Genomic DNA, 19,875 nt, shown 5'->3' on the forward strand with positions numbered 1-19,875 from the left:
ACTGTTTATTCTCAGGAAGAAACTGGCTTAGTTGTCCCATCAGGATACAATTTTTTGCTCTTTTTAAAAGTCAGCTTTATCATCACATCGTTCGTAAATGAGCAAGCCTTGACATTGGCCCAAAGAAGTGTTTGGTAGCTGCCCAAGCGGTAACTCAAATCAATACACAGAGTCATAGCAACATTCCAGTAGAGGAGTTGACCTTAATCCGTGAATGGCTGAGGCTGGAAGGGACCTCTAGAGACCTGATGTGCTAACAATCAGAAACGTCTGTGGGGCTTCACGTGGGCTTAAGATACCAGTCGAAGGGCATAGGGATGTTGCTGGGTTTGCTTCCTTGTTTTAAGGACCACTGTTCTAAATTATAATCTTTGGTGTTTTTAAATTTTAAGTAGTAATGTCCAATGCTGGGTGTATATGTTTCACCTTGGAAAATTTCAGATGAACGCCCACCTAGAACATGCTAGCAGTAAGAAAATGATTAGTAATCTGAAATCATGCTAAGGTGTTTGCAGGTGTTTTGGACATACTCTTAGGCTAATCTGTCAAAGAGGCAGTTGCTATAAACATCACAGCAAAACGGAGCTATTCCAGCGGCTAGGGAAGCAGTCAGCAATAGGATCCCGTTCTCAGGTAAGGTGCTCCAGAAGATTTTGAGAACATGCGCTGGAATCTTTGCTTTAATCACCCATTAGTGGGTGTAAGAACATGCTGCAGGAACAGGAGAAATCCCTGTGCACGCTTCTGCAGGCAAAGGGCCAGCGAGGGGAAGTGGCCCCTTGTGAACAGGGGCTGTAGTTATTTTTGTTTGTGACGACGATTGCAGTTATAGAAATTAGATCTGAGGATGGGGTGGTTCTCCCTTTTTTCCTCTTTTTCTCTCTCTATTTTTTATTAATTTTTTTTTGCTTTGTTTTTGCTACTTTCTGGCTTGCTCACTCTGCTTCAGAATTTAGTAATCTGTTTAATCTTTGAAAAGTTTGCTTTTTGTTTTCCCCCGTGCCACTCTGTCGCCCCTCGATCCCAATTGCCCCGTAGGCGCCTCAGCCCGGAGGGCAGGCGAGCGGCGCCGGGACTGGTGCCCCACAAAAGTGTGGCGGTGCTTCAAGGCCGACGTTTAACTCTGTAAGTAACAATCCCCCACCACTGCACAAGTGTTTGGTTGTGGATGTTGCCAGTGACTCTCTTTTTCCTACCCCAATCCGTCTTTTCCTGCACATTCCTGGGCTGGAATTTAATGTTTAACTGTCTGGTACTTTAACCTAGGAAATGAGGAATATTGCAGTAAATAGTGGAGCTGCTCAGGGCATCAGCACGCTGAAATGTGGTGTTAAGGGTATGCCCAAGGCTCACTTAAGTCAGCTCATTTCAGGAGAATCAAGGAGACTGTGTTCCAGCTCCAGAAACCTGGAGAACCATTAAGTATCTATGGGACTGCTTCAGAGATGTTAGGATAGTCAAAGGCAAAGGTTGTTAAAGTCAAAAGTCAAACGTAAGGGTGATGGATAGAAATGCAGCTCCCGTAGCCTTCCAAGGGTTCCGGGAGCTCGTTCAAACAATTCGTCTCTGTTTATTTTGCAAGTGCATTATTTGTCGGTAGAGACTAATAGGTGACAGCCCCCAGGAGATTGTGTGGGTTTGTGTGTGATTTAAATTGATTGTAACAAGGCGAGATGTTGAGAGAGGTGACAATGAAGAAGAATGACGAGGTAATGTTATATTCAGACTGACTTAATGGGCTCTACAGTGTTTGCCGTGTTAGTTGTAAGCAGAGGTTGTGTTCTGTTGCTAAGAGGCCATAAAATGGTCATGGTTTTTGAAGGAAAAGCTAATTTGAGGAAACTTGTGGGAGCCATATATTATATATGGGATTAGGAAAGACATCCCAAGTGTAAGAGCTGACATGGGAAAAAGTACCAAAATGTTTGGAGTGAGAAAACAAAAAATCCGTGAAGAAAGGTAGGGTTTGAAGAGTGCAATAATAGGGACAAACAGAGATCTGCTCCGAGGTTTGGTAGATTTGAACTATTTTGCCAAGTCAGTGCAGTTTCCTGTTCAGAAACAAGGATCTTGGGCAGGATCTAAAGGAAGAAAAAGAAGAATTTTAAAGTCTCCTGTCCATTAGAGGCAAGTGGCAGTTGTTAGGTTGGGCACCAGACCTGTGGGCACTGGCACTGGGATGATATGTGGAATTTTCATGGATCTTGAAGGATGGAAAGACCTGGGTGGGCAGCAGAAGCTTCCTGGAAATATCCCGTGTTGCAAGAGCCACATGCACTGGGACTTGCATGATGTGATGCCTCTTCCGCACGCAATTGCATCTACCCCTGTCTTAGAAGTGCTGCAATAGCACGTGGCAGAGCTGCTGTGGTTAAGGGTCTGGCAGCCTCTTCTGAGAAGATCTCCCTGTTCTGAGAAGAGCTTTAACTCCCTTATTTAGTTGCTTAGTACAAGAATTTGTCTTGAACTCTCTAATCAGAAGCACACTTTGCATTTTATTTAAGAATAAACTGACAACATGGACTGTTTTCTGTTCTTCTCTACCTGAAGCCTTTCCTCTCTTTAAAACATCATTTTATAAGATGTGGCTTAAAATAAAGCCTTTTCAAGCTTGATAGTAACTATGTGTTCAGCTTATCATGTGATTTCATACTGCAACAGAGTTTGATTTTTGTTCTTTATTATTTTCTTCTGTGCAACACTGCTGCTTTACTGTGTACTTTAGGCATTAACAAAATACCAGCAGCCATAACGCGGCAGTCGGTAGCTTTCTGCAGACCCTTAATTCAGGTTCGCTGTTGTCTCGCCCCACTCGCCGGCCTTCAGGCAAGAGGTCGGGGCTCCAGAGGCTCCAGTTTCTTTGTTGGCTCTCCGCAGGCTGCTCTGCTCAACTCCTTCCCCGCCATCTTCGACGAGCTGCTGCAGATGTTCACGGTGCAGGAGGTGGCGGAGTTCGTGCGGGGCACCCTGGGCAGCATGCCCAGCACGGTGCACATCGGGCAGTCCATGGACGTGGTGAAGCTGCAGTCCATCGCGCGCACGGTCGACAGCCGCCTCTTCTCTTTCTCGGGTAAGAAGCCGTACCGAGGCCCAGCGCCTGGTAAGGGAGAGCAGCGGCTCTTCACGCCTCCTTTGCAGCTGCCCTGTTGTAAACAAGCGACTGCTGAACGCTAAAAATCTTGGGAATTATTGATCTTGCTGCCATCGTGGTTACGTGCATTCACTGTGGATATTTGGTTACCAGCCTTCCTAGTTAATAAATGTCGTGAATAAATTTTAGTTCCCAAAAATTGAAGAAAATGTGTACGCAAACGAAACCAACTGTTAAAACTATTCAATCTAACTTGATACTTGATACTGCTCTTCTGCTGTTTATTACTATTGTTTTCAAAGGCATGGGTATAAAGATAACCTGCTTTCTGGCAACCTTATAGTCTCAGAAGTGAAACGAAGATAAAATTACATGTGAAACCCACCACGTTAGGCAAAAATATATTTAACCTTTGCAGTATGACTTTAATATCTGCATGGCTCTGTTTATTAATAACTCTTTAGGAGGGATTGAACAAAGAAGGGTAGAGGTTTGGGAGTTCATTTTGTGCCCAAAGGTCCGAATGGAAGAGGTTGTGCAGATACCAGAAGATGTAAAGCAGCACAGAGCTCCTCTTCCATGTAATGAAGATCTTAATCTAGTGCATTCAAATTATTCTGCTCAATTCAAGGTGAAAATGATCCTAACAGAAAAACCACGCTTCAACTGTGGAGTGTGATTATTTATAAACATCCACTTTTTTTTTTTTTTTTTTTTTTTTTTTTGGTAATTTGAACTTGCATTTCATAAAATCAAGGAAGAGAGTGCAGGGAATGAGTAGATTTGTCCAGAGGTGGTTGTGACCTGGGTGGATGGTTTATCCAACTATCCAACAGCGCTTTGCATTTAAATCTAATGGTTTGGATATTTGTCCTCGCAGCTTCCAAGTCACGGACAGATGAGCAGAACTGATGCATGTTTTTAATATCCTCTCCTCTTCTGCCTTCCTAATAAAGCCGAGTGCTGCTTCACCCACAGGGTCAAGGTGCTTCAGTGCCTCCCATTACCCTTTTCCCTCCTCCGCAATGACGCGGCAGCCCGCGACGCTCCCGGCATCGCTGATGAGCAGCGCGCTGGCTCCTCACGCAGCGGCCGAGCTGCGGCTGCCCCGCTCCCCTCCTGCGCCCTGCTGCACTTAACTCCCTTGTCAGCTGGGAAAAGCTCTGTCTGCTTTTAGGAAGATAAATCTAGCGTTCGAAGCCATCTTTTGCCTGCCCATCCTGTGTTCTTTAGGCCGTGCAATTGAAGTGTGTTCTGCTTTCTTGCCCCCTGCCTGGCAACATCTTGCTTTCTGCCCTATCAGGCAGTGGGCTGATGCGGTGCCGCTTATTCCTTTCTGGTTTTGGCCCCTGTTTTCTGAAAATGCTGCCTATTCTAGAATGGGTCTTCCCAGACTAAAGCAGAGACACCACCCAGCAGTAGGTGATGAAGGTGTTAGGAGCAATTTCCACAAAAGCAGCAGCACATGGAGCAAAATCTGCATTGGTGCTGCCTCCTCGATGTTAGAAACTCTTCCAGCTGTAATAACGTGAAAGTTTTGTAAGGTGGATAAAAGAGAAGAATTAACAAATTTCCCAAGTCGGGAAAAATAGTGAAGGAGCTTTATGAGCTGTGACAGAAGAGCCAGAAGGCATCGCACGCTTAGCCGAGGTCTGTGCAATACGTAGTTCACGCTAGGAACTCTGAATCTGCCTTTTCCCTCTTTCAGAGTCCCGGCGCATCCTGCTGCCTGTGGTTCTTCACCACATTCACCTTCACTTGCGACAGCAGAAGGAGCTACTCATCTGCTCTGGGATCCTCAGTAGTATTTTCTCTATAATCAAGACCAGCTCTTTGGTAATCTTCTGCTTGACTTTTTAATTCCACCACTAAATTAGTAAACTGAAGACTGAGGGATTTTAATCGGTTAATGCGGGTTTTTGGAAGATCCTTTTGAAAACAAAATTCTGCTAATTTCCCATCAGCCGGAGAACATCTGAAATGAGTGTCTGCTCTTGTGTGTGTGACTCAGAGCCTTCTGATTACACAGTGTTCTTGCTGTTAGGACAAGGGGGAAAGCACACGCCTTTACCAGGTTTGACACTGTTTAATTTTCTTCACCCAAGCCCAGAACTTAGATGTCACTGGAGTTCAAAAGCTCTCCTCAGCTCTAGAACTTGTAGTTCCGCAACAGACAGTAACTAGCACTTTATGATTCATGTTAGGAGATTACTCTAAAATTATCCAATCAATGAAATTACACATACTTTCAGAAACTGCTGCTGAGTTAAACACCCAGCTTTGACTATCATAATACTCTGATCTTCAGTGTTAACTTGATGGTTTAAAGCAAAGCTCACAAACCGGGGGTGCTGAGTGTGCCGAACTGACTCTCACAGAGGAATTTCACAGTGCTAAATATAAATGATGTCAATGAGTATTTCCAATTACAATATACAGTTTGGTGTGAAAGGAATGAGTAGAAAGGTAGCATGATACCAAGCAGAAATTGTGCTGCCGTAGAAGAAAGGCTGCTCAAGACAATTTGATCCCACTGGAGTGTGCACAGACACTTTGGGCTGTGATCCTGAGTGTTTGTATCAGAAAGGGAGGAGATAAAGAAGGGCTGAGTGCGTTGGCATCGCAGCAGTGTCTCGTAACCATGATGAATTTTATCCTGCTTCTCGGAAGCTCCGTTGCGGAGCTCTGCGTTCCTCTCCGCAAGTTTGGTCAAAACGCGTGTTTGTGGCGTGGCTGGTCCAGCAGATCTGCTTGGCCCTTTGCAGTCCCTCCGCGCGGCCGCTAACTGCCTCTTTGCTCCCCACTTGCTGTAGGAGGGCGATGTCGTGGAGGAGGTTGAGATGATGGTGGAGAGCCTCCTGGATGTGCTTTTACAAACTCTGCTCACAATCATGAGTAAATCGCAGTCTCAGGAGGCGGTAAGAGGGCAGCGTTGCCCGCAGTGCACAGCAGAAATCACTGTTAGTAACTAACAATCAGTTTCTATTTCCTGCTTCTCTAACCTTTGGTTCCGTCCCTCACCACCACCTGCACCTCATTGCCATCGCGCTGCACGGCTGCCCGGGATTTGTTTTTTTGCCTTGTAAAGCACTGGCCCCGTCCTTCCTCTGTGCAGCACTGGGGCCTGGGAAACTATTGTGGATTTCCAGGCTGTTTCCTTGGATTGTCTTTGTACTTGTGTTCGAAAATTGTCTTTTATTAGCTAAAGCACATGCAAACTGGGTTGCCACCTGGGGTTCCCCCTCTCAAGAGGAATCCCTGATGGCCAGGTGAGCATCGGGCTCCCACCCTTAAGGCTGAAAATGCAAGAATTAGCAGTGGACAAGTCCTTCTGCTTAACACACTGCTTCACTTCCACCGGTTACTTTGTGCAAAGGAAACACAGCAGATTTTTGGAAGAGAAACAAACTGATCCTAAGTCAATTCAACTGTTAAGCTGGGTTGGAGAAAAAGGAAAAGCCACCTCTTGTCTTATAATGCTGGTGTCTGTACAAAGGGGGCAAAGGGTTTTCTTTGGCATGCACTGAAAAAGAAGCAGCAGAATAGTTCTAGCCTTTTCCTGTCCTGAATTTGCTGCCCTTCCTAGTCTAGCTGAGTCTGGTTTTGCTGGACTCAGCTTTTGCACTATGCATGATGCGAAGCTGTTGTTCAGAACATCCTTTTTGTGCCCGACCAACTTTCTTATCAGATGGCTGAGACCTCAGAGACTTGCTTTCCAAATCCAGTTGCCACAGAGGCAGAGCGTCGTGCTGGGGCCTGGCAGCCAAAGCCACGTGCCCGACTCTTGGCCCCTGCCTTGCTCGCCGTCTCGGGCAGATTGCTTAACTTCTCTGGAAGTTCCAGAGGGCTGGAGGGGGGAGCTCACCCTTGGAAAACACTTTGGGGTGCTGTGGTAGCCGATTAGGGTGCATTGACACTGCAGGGCAAAAATGAAGTTGTCGCTTGGGCTTATCCAAGCTACAGTCATGGTACTGTACTGGAAATAGTGCCAGCATTACAGCTACGACAGCGCCTGACTCACTGTGCACCACTAATAAAACACAAGGTTCCCGACACCTGTTTTGAAGCCTGTGTTCATCCTCTGCTGCCATAACTGTAGTGTCTGCAGTAGTGGAGCCAATTAGTTTAAATCACCCCAGGTACGTCTGCGTAAGCTGCAGTCACACCTCTGTTGGACACGGGATGTTGTGCCTAAAGCAAGGGAGGATGTGGTTAACAAACTGCATGCTTGGAGAGACGCTGATTAGAATCTGTATTCATCATTCTAAATCACTTTTATTTAGACAATGTTTGTTGACCTCTTAAAATGGCATCAGTGGAGGAGCTTCTGAGAGTTGTATTCCTATACTTATAATAATTAAAGAACTGTTAACAAGCAGTATTTTTAATCTCTATGCATGTCAGCTTTGCTCTCATGGGCATTGGGGCCATTTCAGACCCTTCCCTCTGTACCTTGCCCCAAGTTGATTTTTCTCTTTATGAATTTCAGATTTTCTGAGCTAAAGGATTTCTCGTTTGGCCAACAGGGAGAATACGTGTCCTGTCTCTTATCGCTGCTCCGTCAGATGTCAGACACACATTTCCAGCACTTACTGGACAATTTCCAAAGCAAGGATGAGCTGAAGGTAGAGCAGAACATCCTGTTTGTACGATGATTCACCCAAAAGGAGGTAGCAGAGGGAGCATCACTTCTGCATTGCCTTTTCTGCATTCTTCATTCTCATTCTTCACTTTACGTATAGACCATCCTTTTCCTTCTATAATTATAGGTATTACATTATAAATGCACAGGGTTCCACAGTGCACTGACTTCTTTTGCTAAAGAAGAGCAAATAGAGATCCAAAAGAGAGATGTTACTAGCCACAAAAACGTGTTATGGTACCATACAGAGCACAGTCTGAGGAACAGGGTTTTTAATCTAGTGTGTGCCGAGTCAGTTGCCCTGTAGCGCACTCCTAAACATAAGATGTGCAGTGGAGCTTACTTAGGAAGAGTGATGAAGTTGACCTTATGCCAAAAGATCAGAATATTTCAATATCGCATATTTGGTATCCTTTCCCTGGGATGCAAAATCTCTAGCAGATAAATCTTTCTTGGGAAAGTAGCAACCTTACTACTCCTCTGGCTGCACCCTTCCCAGGTGTGTGAATAACAACTGAAATGCCAGCTATTCCTGAGCAGAAGATGGTTGCTGAGGTGGGCAGACCTCTCCAGAGGCTCTTCTATCACTGACATTTTCAAATTGTGCATCTCAACACAGCAGAAATCAACTTTTTCTCTCAGCCTCAATAGGAAAGAGGAGTATCTCGGGTAACAGCCTGTTTAGGAGGCAGAATAACTTCATGAAGAAAGGCAGGATTTTATAGAGAACTTTACCAATTACCTACACACCTGATAGAATAGGGATAATAATAAAATAGGGAAGAATGTAACATAGTAGGAACTTCCATCACCTTAGCAAGTGAGTTGGAGATTATTTTTTCCTTCAGATATTTTCAGTACATCTTGTTGGATAGGAAGGCATTATTTGAACTTAGTTCTGTGACAGGTAAGCCAAAATGAGGCCAAAGAGCAACTAGTTCACACTCACACTTCATTTTCTCCCACTCCCATCAGAATTAAGGCCTATGGCAGGACAGCTTTATGGAAAGCTTGCCCTGCCACTTTCCATGCTGTATTAATGTTGTGCAGGAGAACAAAACAACACAATCATGTTCTGCAAGACAAACAACTTGACGCATTGCATTCTCCCTATATTTTTCATCTTTATAGATATACAGGTACACAAAAAAAAATCAGAAATGTCTTCAGGTTTGGGGATTTTTTTGGAACGCAAACATTCCATTGAATGTGTTTAAGCCCCTTCTGCTACATATTGCCATAAATGGGGCTTTAGGATGTTACCATCTTAAAAAAAGCGTATGTTGGAGTTTAATTGTGTTTGAGTGTGCTTTTGTTTTGTCAGATTTGCAGTGTAAATGCAGAGAATTTTGGACAGATGCCTCATTAACATTATAAAATCAAATTAATAATGATGCTTGTAATGTACTTGAAAATAGCTGGGAATTGACATCAGAGCTCTGGACGATGATACAGGAAGTCACATGGAGCTAAGCACGTAGGGAGGTTTTGCATCTCGCTATAGAAGTAAACACTAAAATACAGCAGCAACCAGTTGAGTAGCAGACAAACAGAACTGTATCCCAGTGTATGTTGTATTCATGTACTATGATTATCCTTGTGATAGATCAGGGTGAACACACTTAGCTTAATTGTCTTGCAAAACGACGAAACTACATTAATCTGCAGCTGATGATGATGGGTGTTTTTCCTTTTGTGCGTGTGTGACAGGAATTCCTGCTGAAGATTTTCTGTGTGTTTCGGAACCTGATGAAGATGAGCGTCTTCCCTCGGGACTGGATGGTGATGAGGTTGCTCACCAGCAAGTAAGGAGAGAAGCAGCTCTGAACTGCTGATGTTCTACGTGGAAAGTTCCTCAAAACATGGGCCCTTAAAACCCATGATGCAGCGTGTTTCGTTGGGCTGGGGTGCAGTGATCGAGACAGGAGGGACTCTGGATCCCTTTCCCTGCATTTACTTACGTGTTCTGTGTTGATTTTAACACTCTGCACCAAATTTAGACTTGGGTTGTCTGTTTATTCCTTGTACTCTAGCACGACATACAGCTCTGAGATACCTGGGGAGGCAGCATCCCAGGAGCACCCGCAGGCTGCCCTGGCTTCTCGTTTTGTTGGCTAATGTGGGAATGGGACTGGGCCAGGCGAGCGGAGAGCTGTGGGGACCCTCCTGCGAGAAGGGGCCTTGGAGCCCTCCTTGGGGGTGACTGGGCAGCTGCTGGGTTGCATGTTCTGCAAGTCACCCCCAGGGTCTAGAGCAAGTGAAAGAAGTGGGTTTCCATATTTCAGTTTAAATGAAATATTGTAAGAAATGAAAAATATATAAATTATAATATATTAAAAGTACATTACGCGGTTCCCTTGGGCACTGTCAGAGGAAGGTGCATGCAGCAGTGGAGCTGGAAGCATTGCTTTGGTGTGAAGCAGAGATGTGCTCTGATTCTTTTCATGCTGTTCTTGCCTCACCCAAGTCCTATTAATTAACTCCTAAGTTTATCTCAGAGCTAGATTTCCTTTCATTTAGGTGCATTTAGCCACCGAAGAAAAAAATTCAGCGAATCTGGAATAAAAAAATATTCACAAATGCAGCCAGCTCAAGTGCAGGCTAGATAAAAGAGCAGTGTAAACCAAGAAGTGAAATAGCTCAAGGTTTCTTGAGTTGTGCTTTGGAGAGGAAAAAAAACAACTTTTTGCTTAAAACAGGGAAGAGATAGATATGTTCTTTCATTTCAATGTAGGTAACACTGCCTGGCCATGCAAAAAATAGACAGGATTTAAACGATCTTACAGAAATTCCAAAGCCTACAATAGTGATGATAGTTCTCAGTCTTGTATCACTTAGTACAAAGTATTTATAGAGATAAATAAAAGGCGAAAGAAAGTTGACTTTCACCTGAATTTAGCAGTGATTGCCTGAAGAAAAAATGCCTGTGTCTGTACATATAGTAAAATAAACACTGCTGTTCAGAAGTGTAAACCACTTTGATATGATTTATACTCCACACTAAAATGTGCTTTTTTTCTTTCCTCTTTTTCTGACTGCAGTATCATAGTTACAACAGTTCAGTACCTGTCTTCTGCACTGCACAAGAATTTCACGGAGACAGACTTTGATTTTAAAGTAAGCACTGATACTGAGAAAATGTTGTAGCGTTTCTAAAGCAGCATGAGCAGTTGACAGGAGCTATTCTCTACATTAGCAGATTGTGTTTGGTTATCTGTGAGGATGGGGAAGTCGGGGATTTCACCATGTCCCTCTGCCAGGTTCTCTGGCGTGTGAGGTTAAGCACTGGCTGCATTCTTAGCTCCTGCTTAGTCATTAAGGGTCTTTCTTCCTGACTGATTTCTTAAAACCTGGAGGAACGTGGTATCTTAGAGGTTTCTAGCTGAAAGTAGAAAGCCAGAAAGCAGCATTCACACGTGTGCAGACACACACGTGGTAGCAGCAGGAAACCAGACCAGATTATAGGGCTGTCATTCGTGACATAAGGTAATCTCTGATTCTGTTTTTTTTTTTTTTTTTTTTTTTGAGGCTTTTAGCCTAGAAAAAGAGAGCAATTTAAACTGAAGATGTCACTAAGTTTATTCATTTTTGAACTTCGGTGCTAAGAGGAAGGCCTAGTGGTAATACCTTTGGGGGGTTTTAATTTTAGTTCTTGCCGAGTTATAAGTAGTCCCTTGGTCTCCTTAAGAGTTTAGTATATTAAAGGGTAATATGCATGTTAAGTTGCATCTTGATTATGTGAAGGAAAAATCTCATTCTCTTTTGAAGAAACATATTTTCCTGCACTTGTTTAAGACATACTCCATGCAATGTAATGTTATAAAACCTCCTTCCTGTGCTGCAGGTGTGGAACTCCTATTTCAGCTTAGCTGTTCTGTTCATAAACCAGCCAAGTCTCCAACTAGAAAATGCCACGCCAGCTAAGAGGAAGAAGATTCTAGATAAGTAAGAACATGTTTTGTTGGCTTCCTAGCCCTTTCTGCTACCACAAAATCAGAGATCATCATCTACCGCAAATCCTTGTGATTAATTGTGGGGCTCAGGATGTGCAAGTGCCTGGGAAATGAATAAGTAGAGATCTTAAGTAATCACTGGGCACTACATTGGGTCCTTTTATATTCTTATGTTGGCTTTAATGTGAATTTAATTTATTTTTAACATCACCACCTTGATGCTTTTTATCCATTAAGCAATTGTCTGTCTCCTTTTTTTCAGATACGGTGATATGAGAGTGATGATGGCATATGAGCTCTTCAGCATGTGGCAGAACCTGGGTATGTCTGTCACAATTGTTTTGATTTATTCTCCAGAACAGCGCAATGAGGATAAGGAGTTCCGCAGCTCTTTAAAAGTCTAAATATGTTCTGTTAAATACCACTGTTGCACTTAGTGCTTTTTCTTCATAAATTGGAAGAAATTTACTTATTTATATATTCTCCCTAGTTAGTGTGATTTAGTCTGGTGACTTTTAACAGAAGCTGTTTGCAAGTAAAATACGCTGTCAATTTTTGCTAAAGGCTCTCACAGTGAAATTAAAACTGCTTTTTTGCAAGAGGTTTTGTAAAGCAAATAACTGTCCTTTCAATCCTTTTAGGACACAAATGCATTTCCTTCTGTAATGCTTGTACGTATTACTTGGTATATGGCTAGAGGCTTTTCCTTCTCTTAGCAATGAATGACAGATAAATAAGGCTTTTACTTACTTACAGTTGCTTTGTGTTGTACAGGTGAGCATAAGATTCACTTTATCCCGGGAATGATTGGCCCCTTTCTTGGTGTTACACTCGTCCCGCAACCAGAAGTCCGCAACATCATGATTCCCATCTTCCACGACATGATGGACTGGGAACAGAGAAAGAATGGCAACTTCAAGCAGGTGAAATAGCTTCCCGTGCACGTGCTGTGTTCCCTTCCTCTTGCTCTGTGCCTCTGCAATGCCCGGCCGAAAGCAAGGGGCTTGCAGCAGCTGGTTGGGCTCTGGTAGGGAGGGAGATGCTCTCCTACAGGTGCATTAGCAATGGAAGATTTGAAGTATTGTTTACACATCTGCTATGAGAGAAAGGGAGCTCTGAAGTGCAGGGCGCTCACCTCTGCCATTGGCTTCCTTAGGTTGGTAGTCAGTGACACTAGGAACCCAAAAATAGACTCTAGATTGAGCCAGTTTTTGCGATTCTTCCGATTCTAGTTGGCAAAATGGCATTATATAATTGAAAAATAACTATAATTATTTTATAATTTGATAATTACCAAAATATAATTTTAAGAAATGTAATAATTTAAATAATAGTTTTGTAGCTGTATGTGCATTGAGAGAAGGCAGCAGCTCTCTTAGACCTGCTTGCTTGTTTCCAGAACGGGCACAGGAGCTGTCATCATTTAGTTGTCAGGTCATGCTCAGACACTTGCTTCCATTTCCCCCTGTAAAACAGAGCCTAGCAGTGCAGAGCATAAACAGTGAGGCATAAGTCTGGGATGGATCCCCAATGCCGGCATGTAGCTGTTATTGCCTCTGGGGCAATACGGGGGGCACATATCTGCAGACAGGTGTCTTTTTTGCCTCTTACGATACTAGGGAGCGCTATGTATTTTCATCAGTTGTTGTTGGTCATGAGCAAAGAGAGGGCGCTGGACACACAGCCATCTGGCTCAGGGTGGCCGTGGTCTCTGTTCCTGCTACGTTCCCTGTCCTAAGGTGGTGGCAGGGTTTGTTGCAGGCCGTGTCAGTGTGGCACGCTGCTTTGAATGCTGGAGTGTTGGCTGTGCAACAGAGTGCAGTGTGTTTAAAATAATATACAGAATGTAGAATTCAGTCCAGCAAGGGTTAAAGGCTTTGGTTTGCTTTCTTTTTTAATTTCATAGTTCTGTTGGTTTTTTGAATACTGAATTGGTTGTTAGAGCATATACAAATCCTTTACATTTATTTTCAAGCCAGTTTAGGTTTTCTTTTCTTCAGTAGTAAATGTTTTACCAAGGTCATTTTTTCAGTGATAACGGATAGCAGAGCAGTCTGATTCATGGGCCAAACTTGGTTTCTATTTAATGATTTTGGTAAAAAGATCCTCAATTCCTTTTGTGCATCACTGGCTGGTTTTCCTGTGCTTCTCATCTTTACTTCCTTTGCAATGGGACAGCTGAAGAACACAGAGAAACTCAAGAGAGACCTGTCCTTAAATTAAAGCAGACCCATTTCAACCTCTAGCAACCTTCTTTGTTATTAGCACCGAAAGTAAATTTTCCACAAAACTTCACAACTACAGGAAACTTTCTGATTGTTGGATATCCTGATTTCTGCACTTGAGTCAATTTTATGGGAATATCTGATATCCAGCTGGATAACAGGAGATACTAGGTTGAAAAACATGCGGTGTTGATGACCTGTGTAAGGGAAGAGAAATGATACTGTTCTGACCTTTTGTATAGTGTGAAAAGAAAATGCATCCATAACCATAAAGAGGCAGGATAAAACTGAGTTTAATGAGCAGATAATCTTCCAGTGAGATTTAATGGTGCCTGGATCACTGTAAATAGCTACCTCCCACCAGCACCGTCACAGCAGACCAGTGGCGGTCGTGCCATGAATTAGCTTATCTGCAAGGATATTTTTTGTTGGCAGTACAGGATACAGTATCTCTGACAGATCTGCTCACAACAAATCTAAGCAATTTGGTTTTTTTTAAAAAAAAAAGAGAATAAACATCAGAAATACCCCTGAAGCAAAGGCAGCATATTCCTTGGGATATTTAGTCTCCAAAGCTCTTGGATGGCGCTTCGGAAGTCGCGCGCGACATGTCTAATGTAAATAGCTCATTGGTAACTACTCCCTTCTCCACCCAGGTGGAAGCCGAGCTGATCGACAAGCTGGACAGCCTGGTGTCGGAAGGCAAAGGTGATGAGAACTACAGGGAACTCTTCAGCCTGCTGTAAGCCCTGCTGGTTTCTGTTCCCTCCACCTCGGGCAGGGTCCTTGGAATATTCCTAGTCATGATCTGGGGAGGAATGGTAGCCGGAGGGCTGATGTCCATGAGAGAAAGCAGTGGAAAGGGCTTCCTGGCAGGTTTGCATGACTTGGCTCTCATACCCACAGTAACAACGCATCTTCTTATGTGATTCTGAAAATAATATATATGAGTTAGTCTGTTTTTCCTGTGGTGAAATCTAACACAAGGCTGCACAGGTAAGTCACTGCCTGCTCGAAAACTGATTTGCTGGAGAAGCTAGTGCCTCTTTCTCATGTGGTGATACATGAAATCATGTGAAGCCTTCAGCTTGGCTGGAGAACCAACATACTCAAGCATGTCAGGGCTTGCCGAAGCAAGATACTTTCCTAAACTTTCTTCTTTGCTTTTCGCAGTTTTTAAAGGTGATGTTTTGAGTTGGCTCAGCAGTTGCAACTGCTTGCTGCAGAGTCCATCACTGCACTGTACCCTCCCCTTACACCAAAAGTAGAGCACTTGTGAGGGTAACGTTGCAATCTGATCTTCCACTTAGATTTGATTTCCAAGGGTCCTAGGACTTGTTTTTAATTGCTCAGAGTCTAGTGAACTATATCCTAAATCCTTTAATATTCCAGTGAGCTGTAGAGTGGCAGAATTTAAATAATATATTCCAGATGATTTTGTAAGGGCCCTATCAATCTGCAGGCAATTCAAGAGATAACTTCTGTTTCACTAGAACCACTACTCCTATTTCTGAATTCACATTTGTGTGTCCATTAATTTTCCAGAAGACTAAGCCTCCCGCCTGTCCTGCACGCACACTTCCATTTACGTATATTCTTTGTATTTTATTTTTCACTTGGTAAGAGGAATAGTCAGTATTTTGAAGGTATTTGTTGCTTGAAGTGTTAAGAAGGCCAGGACTGTAGCTTGTTGGCTTACTTTTAGATGGCTGTGACTATGTATATTGCCAAGAAACTCAATCTTGACCTGAACTGCAGCCACCTTATAGTTTTTATTTCTTGCTGCATTCCCTTAGAACACTGTGAGCTTTGGAGAAACAAATTCCCAGAAAAGCAGAACTTGTCAGCTCTTCCTCCGCAGAGAGCTGCAGATATAGAGTTGTCCATAAATCCTGTCATCCCGCCTGTGCTGCCAAAACATGAGTTGGGTCCTTTGTGAATCAGGGAATGACAGGAAATCGTTCCAGTGTTGGACGCATCTGTCTAGGGTAGGACCAGCGTGACGCCCAACAGTATTTGATCTTCCCAATATGAAATGACATAGTTCTCTGACCAGAGATGCAGCTTTAGGAAGTGAGCGTGGAAATGCTTTTCCCACTTCCTACAACACAACTGTAACTAAGATTCTCCTGTGCTCTCTCAGTGTTCCCCCTCTGGCCTTTTCTCATTCTTTGCAAATGTCTCGGTGAGATGTTGCCTCCCTTGTGTAGTTTGCAGAGCAGAAAGGGACTGCATTGATTTATGGGCAGTTTAAACAAGCTGTGATGTGAGGTTGCCTGGCTGCTGAGTCAGAATTTATCTGGGGGTGAGCAAAGGAGAGGAATTTGCTCTAGGAGGGTTTGGGTTCCAGCTGCAGCTTCATTCTGCTGAGAGCAGTATCTAAACCGCAGGTAATTACGTGGAAAACAACTGTTGCCATAAAGGTTATTTTATATATACATACTATAAAGGTTACTATCTATCTATTTTTTATTTTTAATTGCAATGTGAGGGGATATTTTTTTCTTTTCCTGCCAATTCTGTAATGTCCTTGTGTTTGCTTCCTGCTGCCTGGAGCAGAACCCAGCTCTTTGGGCCTTATCCCAGGTAAGACAATAATCCCGGGCATTTGCTTTACGAGGGAGACACGAAGCTGTCCACAGCTGCCTGCCTGCGCGGCGCCGTGGCCCCACAAGCCTCACAGTGGCCTCCTTCCTCCCCAAACAGCTTGCTGGAGAAGATCGAGCAGGAAACGTGGCGGGAGACGGGAATCTCTTTCGTTACGTCAGTTACTCGCCTCATGGAGCGTCTGCTCGACTACAGGTATCCGGCTACAACAAAAACACATTCTGGGTATAGTACAAGTAGTAGTTTACAAAGCTCTGGTGCTTTACCTAGATTTTGTGTGCCCTGCTGGACCAAGGCCTTTGAGTCACATGCCACGTGCTTCACCTCGACCCACCAGGTTGCAACTCTTTTCACCCAAGCTGGTGACTCAGATGTGCAAGACTCCACTCTAAATTAGGTCTTATTTGTTTGACAAATTTGAGCTTTGATTTAGTTACAGGAAAATATTCTGACTTTGGACAGGTAACTTAATATATACAGAATTGTTTATTGGAACAATAGAGAATTTGAACCTATAATGAACTCTTCCATATATTTCCATCTCTAGACGACGGATAATAGTTTAAAGAATAATTGTTTATTCTTGTGGTCCTCATTCTAGGTGACAGCCTATGGCCGGGCTGTGGTTTTGGCAATGCCAAATCTTTCTGCACTTTTTGGTTTCCTCTTTTTGTTATCGGTTTGATCAAATCTCCTATTTCTTTGCTGACCACAGCTGCTGTACAACAACTAAGCAAGGTGAAATATCTGAGACACATTTAAAAAGGAATAGTGCATGGGAACAGCTTTTTTAAAATCCCATTTGCTCTCAACACAAATGTGATACACACATATTCATTTTCATGCTTAATTCAGGAAGAGAGAACAGGTTTTTCTTTGCAATTAATATGCAGCAGAATTTCCCTAGCACAGAGCAGAACAGGGAACAACATCGGGCTTTGGAAAAGTGCAGATGAAGCGAGTCCAAACTATCGTGATAGCCCTGCAAGTCGCAGAGTGAGCTATGAAGAGAGAGCTCTGCTAACCAGGTTTGACAGCTCTTGGAGTCCAGCCACCACTTAGGTGACAAAGTGACTCTCGAGAAGCTTTGCATTTATCACGACTATAAAAGGTTTGTCTCCTTTTTTGCAAATGAACGGAAGGGTTGGATTTCTTTAAGTCAAGCTTAGTAAATTTTGAAGCCTTTAACTTTTGTACTGCTTAAACAGAAAGAATTTCTAAAGTCCTGCAGAAACTTCAGGATAGTCTTTGTGTGATTTAACTTATCTGTGTGAAAATCTGTATTGTAGTCTTAACTAGTTAGGCTGTGTCTTTCAGGGTGCCTGCACTTCAGAAAGCTAAATTTATGAGTTATAAATCTTGAGAGTGGGAAATCACTGAATATTTACATCTGCATAAATAATAGTGTTTTTCACTTCTATGGTAGGTCTTTAGTTCAAATGATTTTTGGCTGTAGTCACCTGATTTTGGTTCAGAATCTTGTGAGAAATGAAGCAGCAGTCAGATCAGGTGCAGGTTCTCAAGTTCATGCATGTAAGACCACACTCAGTTCTGACAATTCTCATCTCATCATTTACACTTGAATACGCATTCTTCTGAGAGGAACTTTATAAAAATAAAGTATATCATGAACTGTTTTATTATGATCCAAAGAAATTCTTGTGGTGTAGGACAGCTTCAAGTTAATTTTGAATGGGCTTTTTGCAGATTTAATTTTCAAAGTTGCTCTACGTTTTTAGGGACTGTATGAAAGGAGATGAAACGGAGAACAAGAAGATTGGCTGCACTGTCAACCTTATGGTAAAGTCCCTCTCTCTACCTCTTGTGATACCCTGCAGTGTGTTTGAAACTGGAATAGGAAGGGTTGGCGTAGATATCTGGGTCAGGCAAGTATAACTTGTGCATCCTAGCTCTGGGATAACAGAAGGACATGGGCTGGAAGGATCTCTGGTCAGTGGTCCAACCCTTTCTGCCCAAAGCAGAGCCAGGTGGCTCAGGGTGCTGTCTGGTTATGAGGACCTCCAGGGATGGAGATCCTGCAACCTCTCTGACCCTCTGGTTCAGAGTTCACCTACTCTCATTTTGAAAAAATACATGATGTGATAAAAGTAGTGGATTATATCAACATGACTGTGAAAATAATTTGTCCTTTTTTTTTTTTTTTACACTGACAGTGTGTTCTCTTTTCAAGACTGTCATGCATATGCAGATGGTGTCAGTTATCTTGAATGAGGGGGCAGAACCTCAATGCAAATAATAATTCTATTTTTCTGTTACAGAATTTCTATAAGTCTGAAATTAATAAGGAAGAGATGTACATCCGCTATATTCACAAGCTGTGTGACATGCACTTACAGGCTGAGAACTATACAGGTTAGTAAGACTTCATGGGGGCTTTTGGGGATACCAGCAAAATCTTTTGACTTTCCAACGTTACACTCTAATGTCTGTTGAATTCCTTTGGAAAAAAAATTGTTTGGCTGAACTATGGCAGATGGAAAGATCCAGAGCTGTGGGCCAGGGGAAAAATGCTGTGTGTGCGCACACCAACATACGTATATTCCTTTGCACCCAAAATTTTGCATTCATCTGTTCTACAGTGAAGACTGATTCAAAAATCACAATAGTGTTGTGTTATCATTTCCCAAAGTTCCTGCATTGTAGCACTTGGGGGGCACTTCCACCTTGCAGACATGGTGAGTGGGAATTTGCATAAAGCCAACTATATTCTAACTTGTTGCCTGGAGTCACTCACTTGGTGTTCAATGGTTGTGTTTCCAACAGAGGCCGCGTTCACGTTGCTTTTGTACTGTGAGTTGCTTCAGTGGGAGGACAGACCTCTGAGAGAGTTCCTGCATTATCCGTCTCAGTCAGAGTGGCAACGTAAGGAAGGTCTGTGCCGTAAGATTATCCATTACTTCAACAAAGGGAAGGTATGCCAACTTCTTCTCTCTTCCAGCAGCTTCCTTCCCTTTTCCTGATTACTTGGGCTCGCACACCTTTCATCTCAGTTGGGTAGTCTGGACCTGACTTTAGAGATTAGGATGTGACAAGTTGCCTCTTAGTTCTGTGGAAAGAAAAACAGATGAGAAAATGGGTAAACCAAGTTGTGCATAAAATCTGGAGCGGTCTACGGAGGCCAACAGGAAAAAGGCCAGAATGTGTTAAAACCTCCTTTGGGTCACCTGGCAGAGGGCTGCCAGTTCTTTCATTTCCAAAAAATATTTTGTATTTTTAGTAGGGTTTTGCAAATTGCTGTTATGTCTCTCATAAGGATTAGTTTTGTTTCTGATCTCCAGAAGCAAACAGCAGTTGCCAATGCTCTATATGAATATGTCTATGAAAAGAGCTCTAAGC

The 19,875-nt window shown here is 43.1% G+C and overlaps 1 protein-coding gene across 2 annotated transcripts in view; it reads left to right on the forward strand.

The window, feature by feature from the left end:
- Positions 1–19,875, forward strand: part of DOCK3 (dedicator of cytokinesis 3) — a 158,888-nt gene that overhangs the window by 108,819 nt on the left and 30,194 nt on the right. Inside the window, exons 24-39 of one of the 2 annotated variants that reach the window (XM_088527203.1) lie at positions 1,039–1,125; positions 2,878–3,070; positions 4,800–4,927; positions 5,905–6,051; positions 7,618–7,716; positions 9,444–9,538; positions 10,775–10,850; positions 11,578–11,678; positions 11,949–12,007; positions 12,461–12,609; positions 14,568–14,653; positions 16,471–16,497; positions 16,618–16,713; positions 18,258–18,318; positions 18,798–18,891; positions 19,303–19,451. In XM_088527203.1, coding sequence (XP_088383329.1) covers positions 1,039–1,125; positions 2,878–3,070; positions 4,800–4,927; positions 5,905–6,051; positions 7,618–7,716; positions 9,444–9,538; positions 10,775–10,850; positions 11,578–11,678; positions 11,949–12,007; positions 12,461–12,609; positions 14,568–14,653; positions 16,471–16,497; positions 16,618–16,713; positions 18,258–18,318; positions 18,798–18,891; positions 19,303–19,451 — 1,647 coding nt within the window. The remainder of the gene's footprint in view (positions 1–1,038; positions 1,126–2,877; positions 3,071–4,799; positions 4,928–5,904; positions 6,052–7,617; positions 7,717–9,443; positions 9,539–10,774; positions 10,851–11,577; positions 11,679–11,948; positions 12,008–12,460; positions 12,610–14,567; positions 14,654–16,470; positions 16,498–16,617; positions 16,714–18,257; positions 18,319–18,797; positions 18,892–19,302; positions 19,452–19,875) is intronic. The other variant, XM_088527196.1, reaches the window with a different exon arrangement.

The sequence above is a fragment of the Tinamus guttatus genome, unplaced genomic scaffold (assembly GCF_059628265.1).
Source record: "Tinamus guttatus ecotype Peru unplaced genomic scaffold, ASM5962826v1 Tinamus_guttatus_pri_ptg000026l, whole genome shotgun sequence".
NCBI classification, from domain to species: Eukaryota; Metazoa; Chordata; class Aves; order Tinamiformes; family Tinamidae; genus Tinamus; species Tinamus guttatus.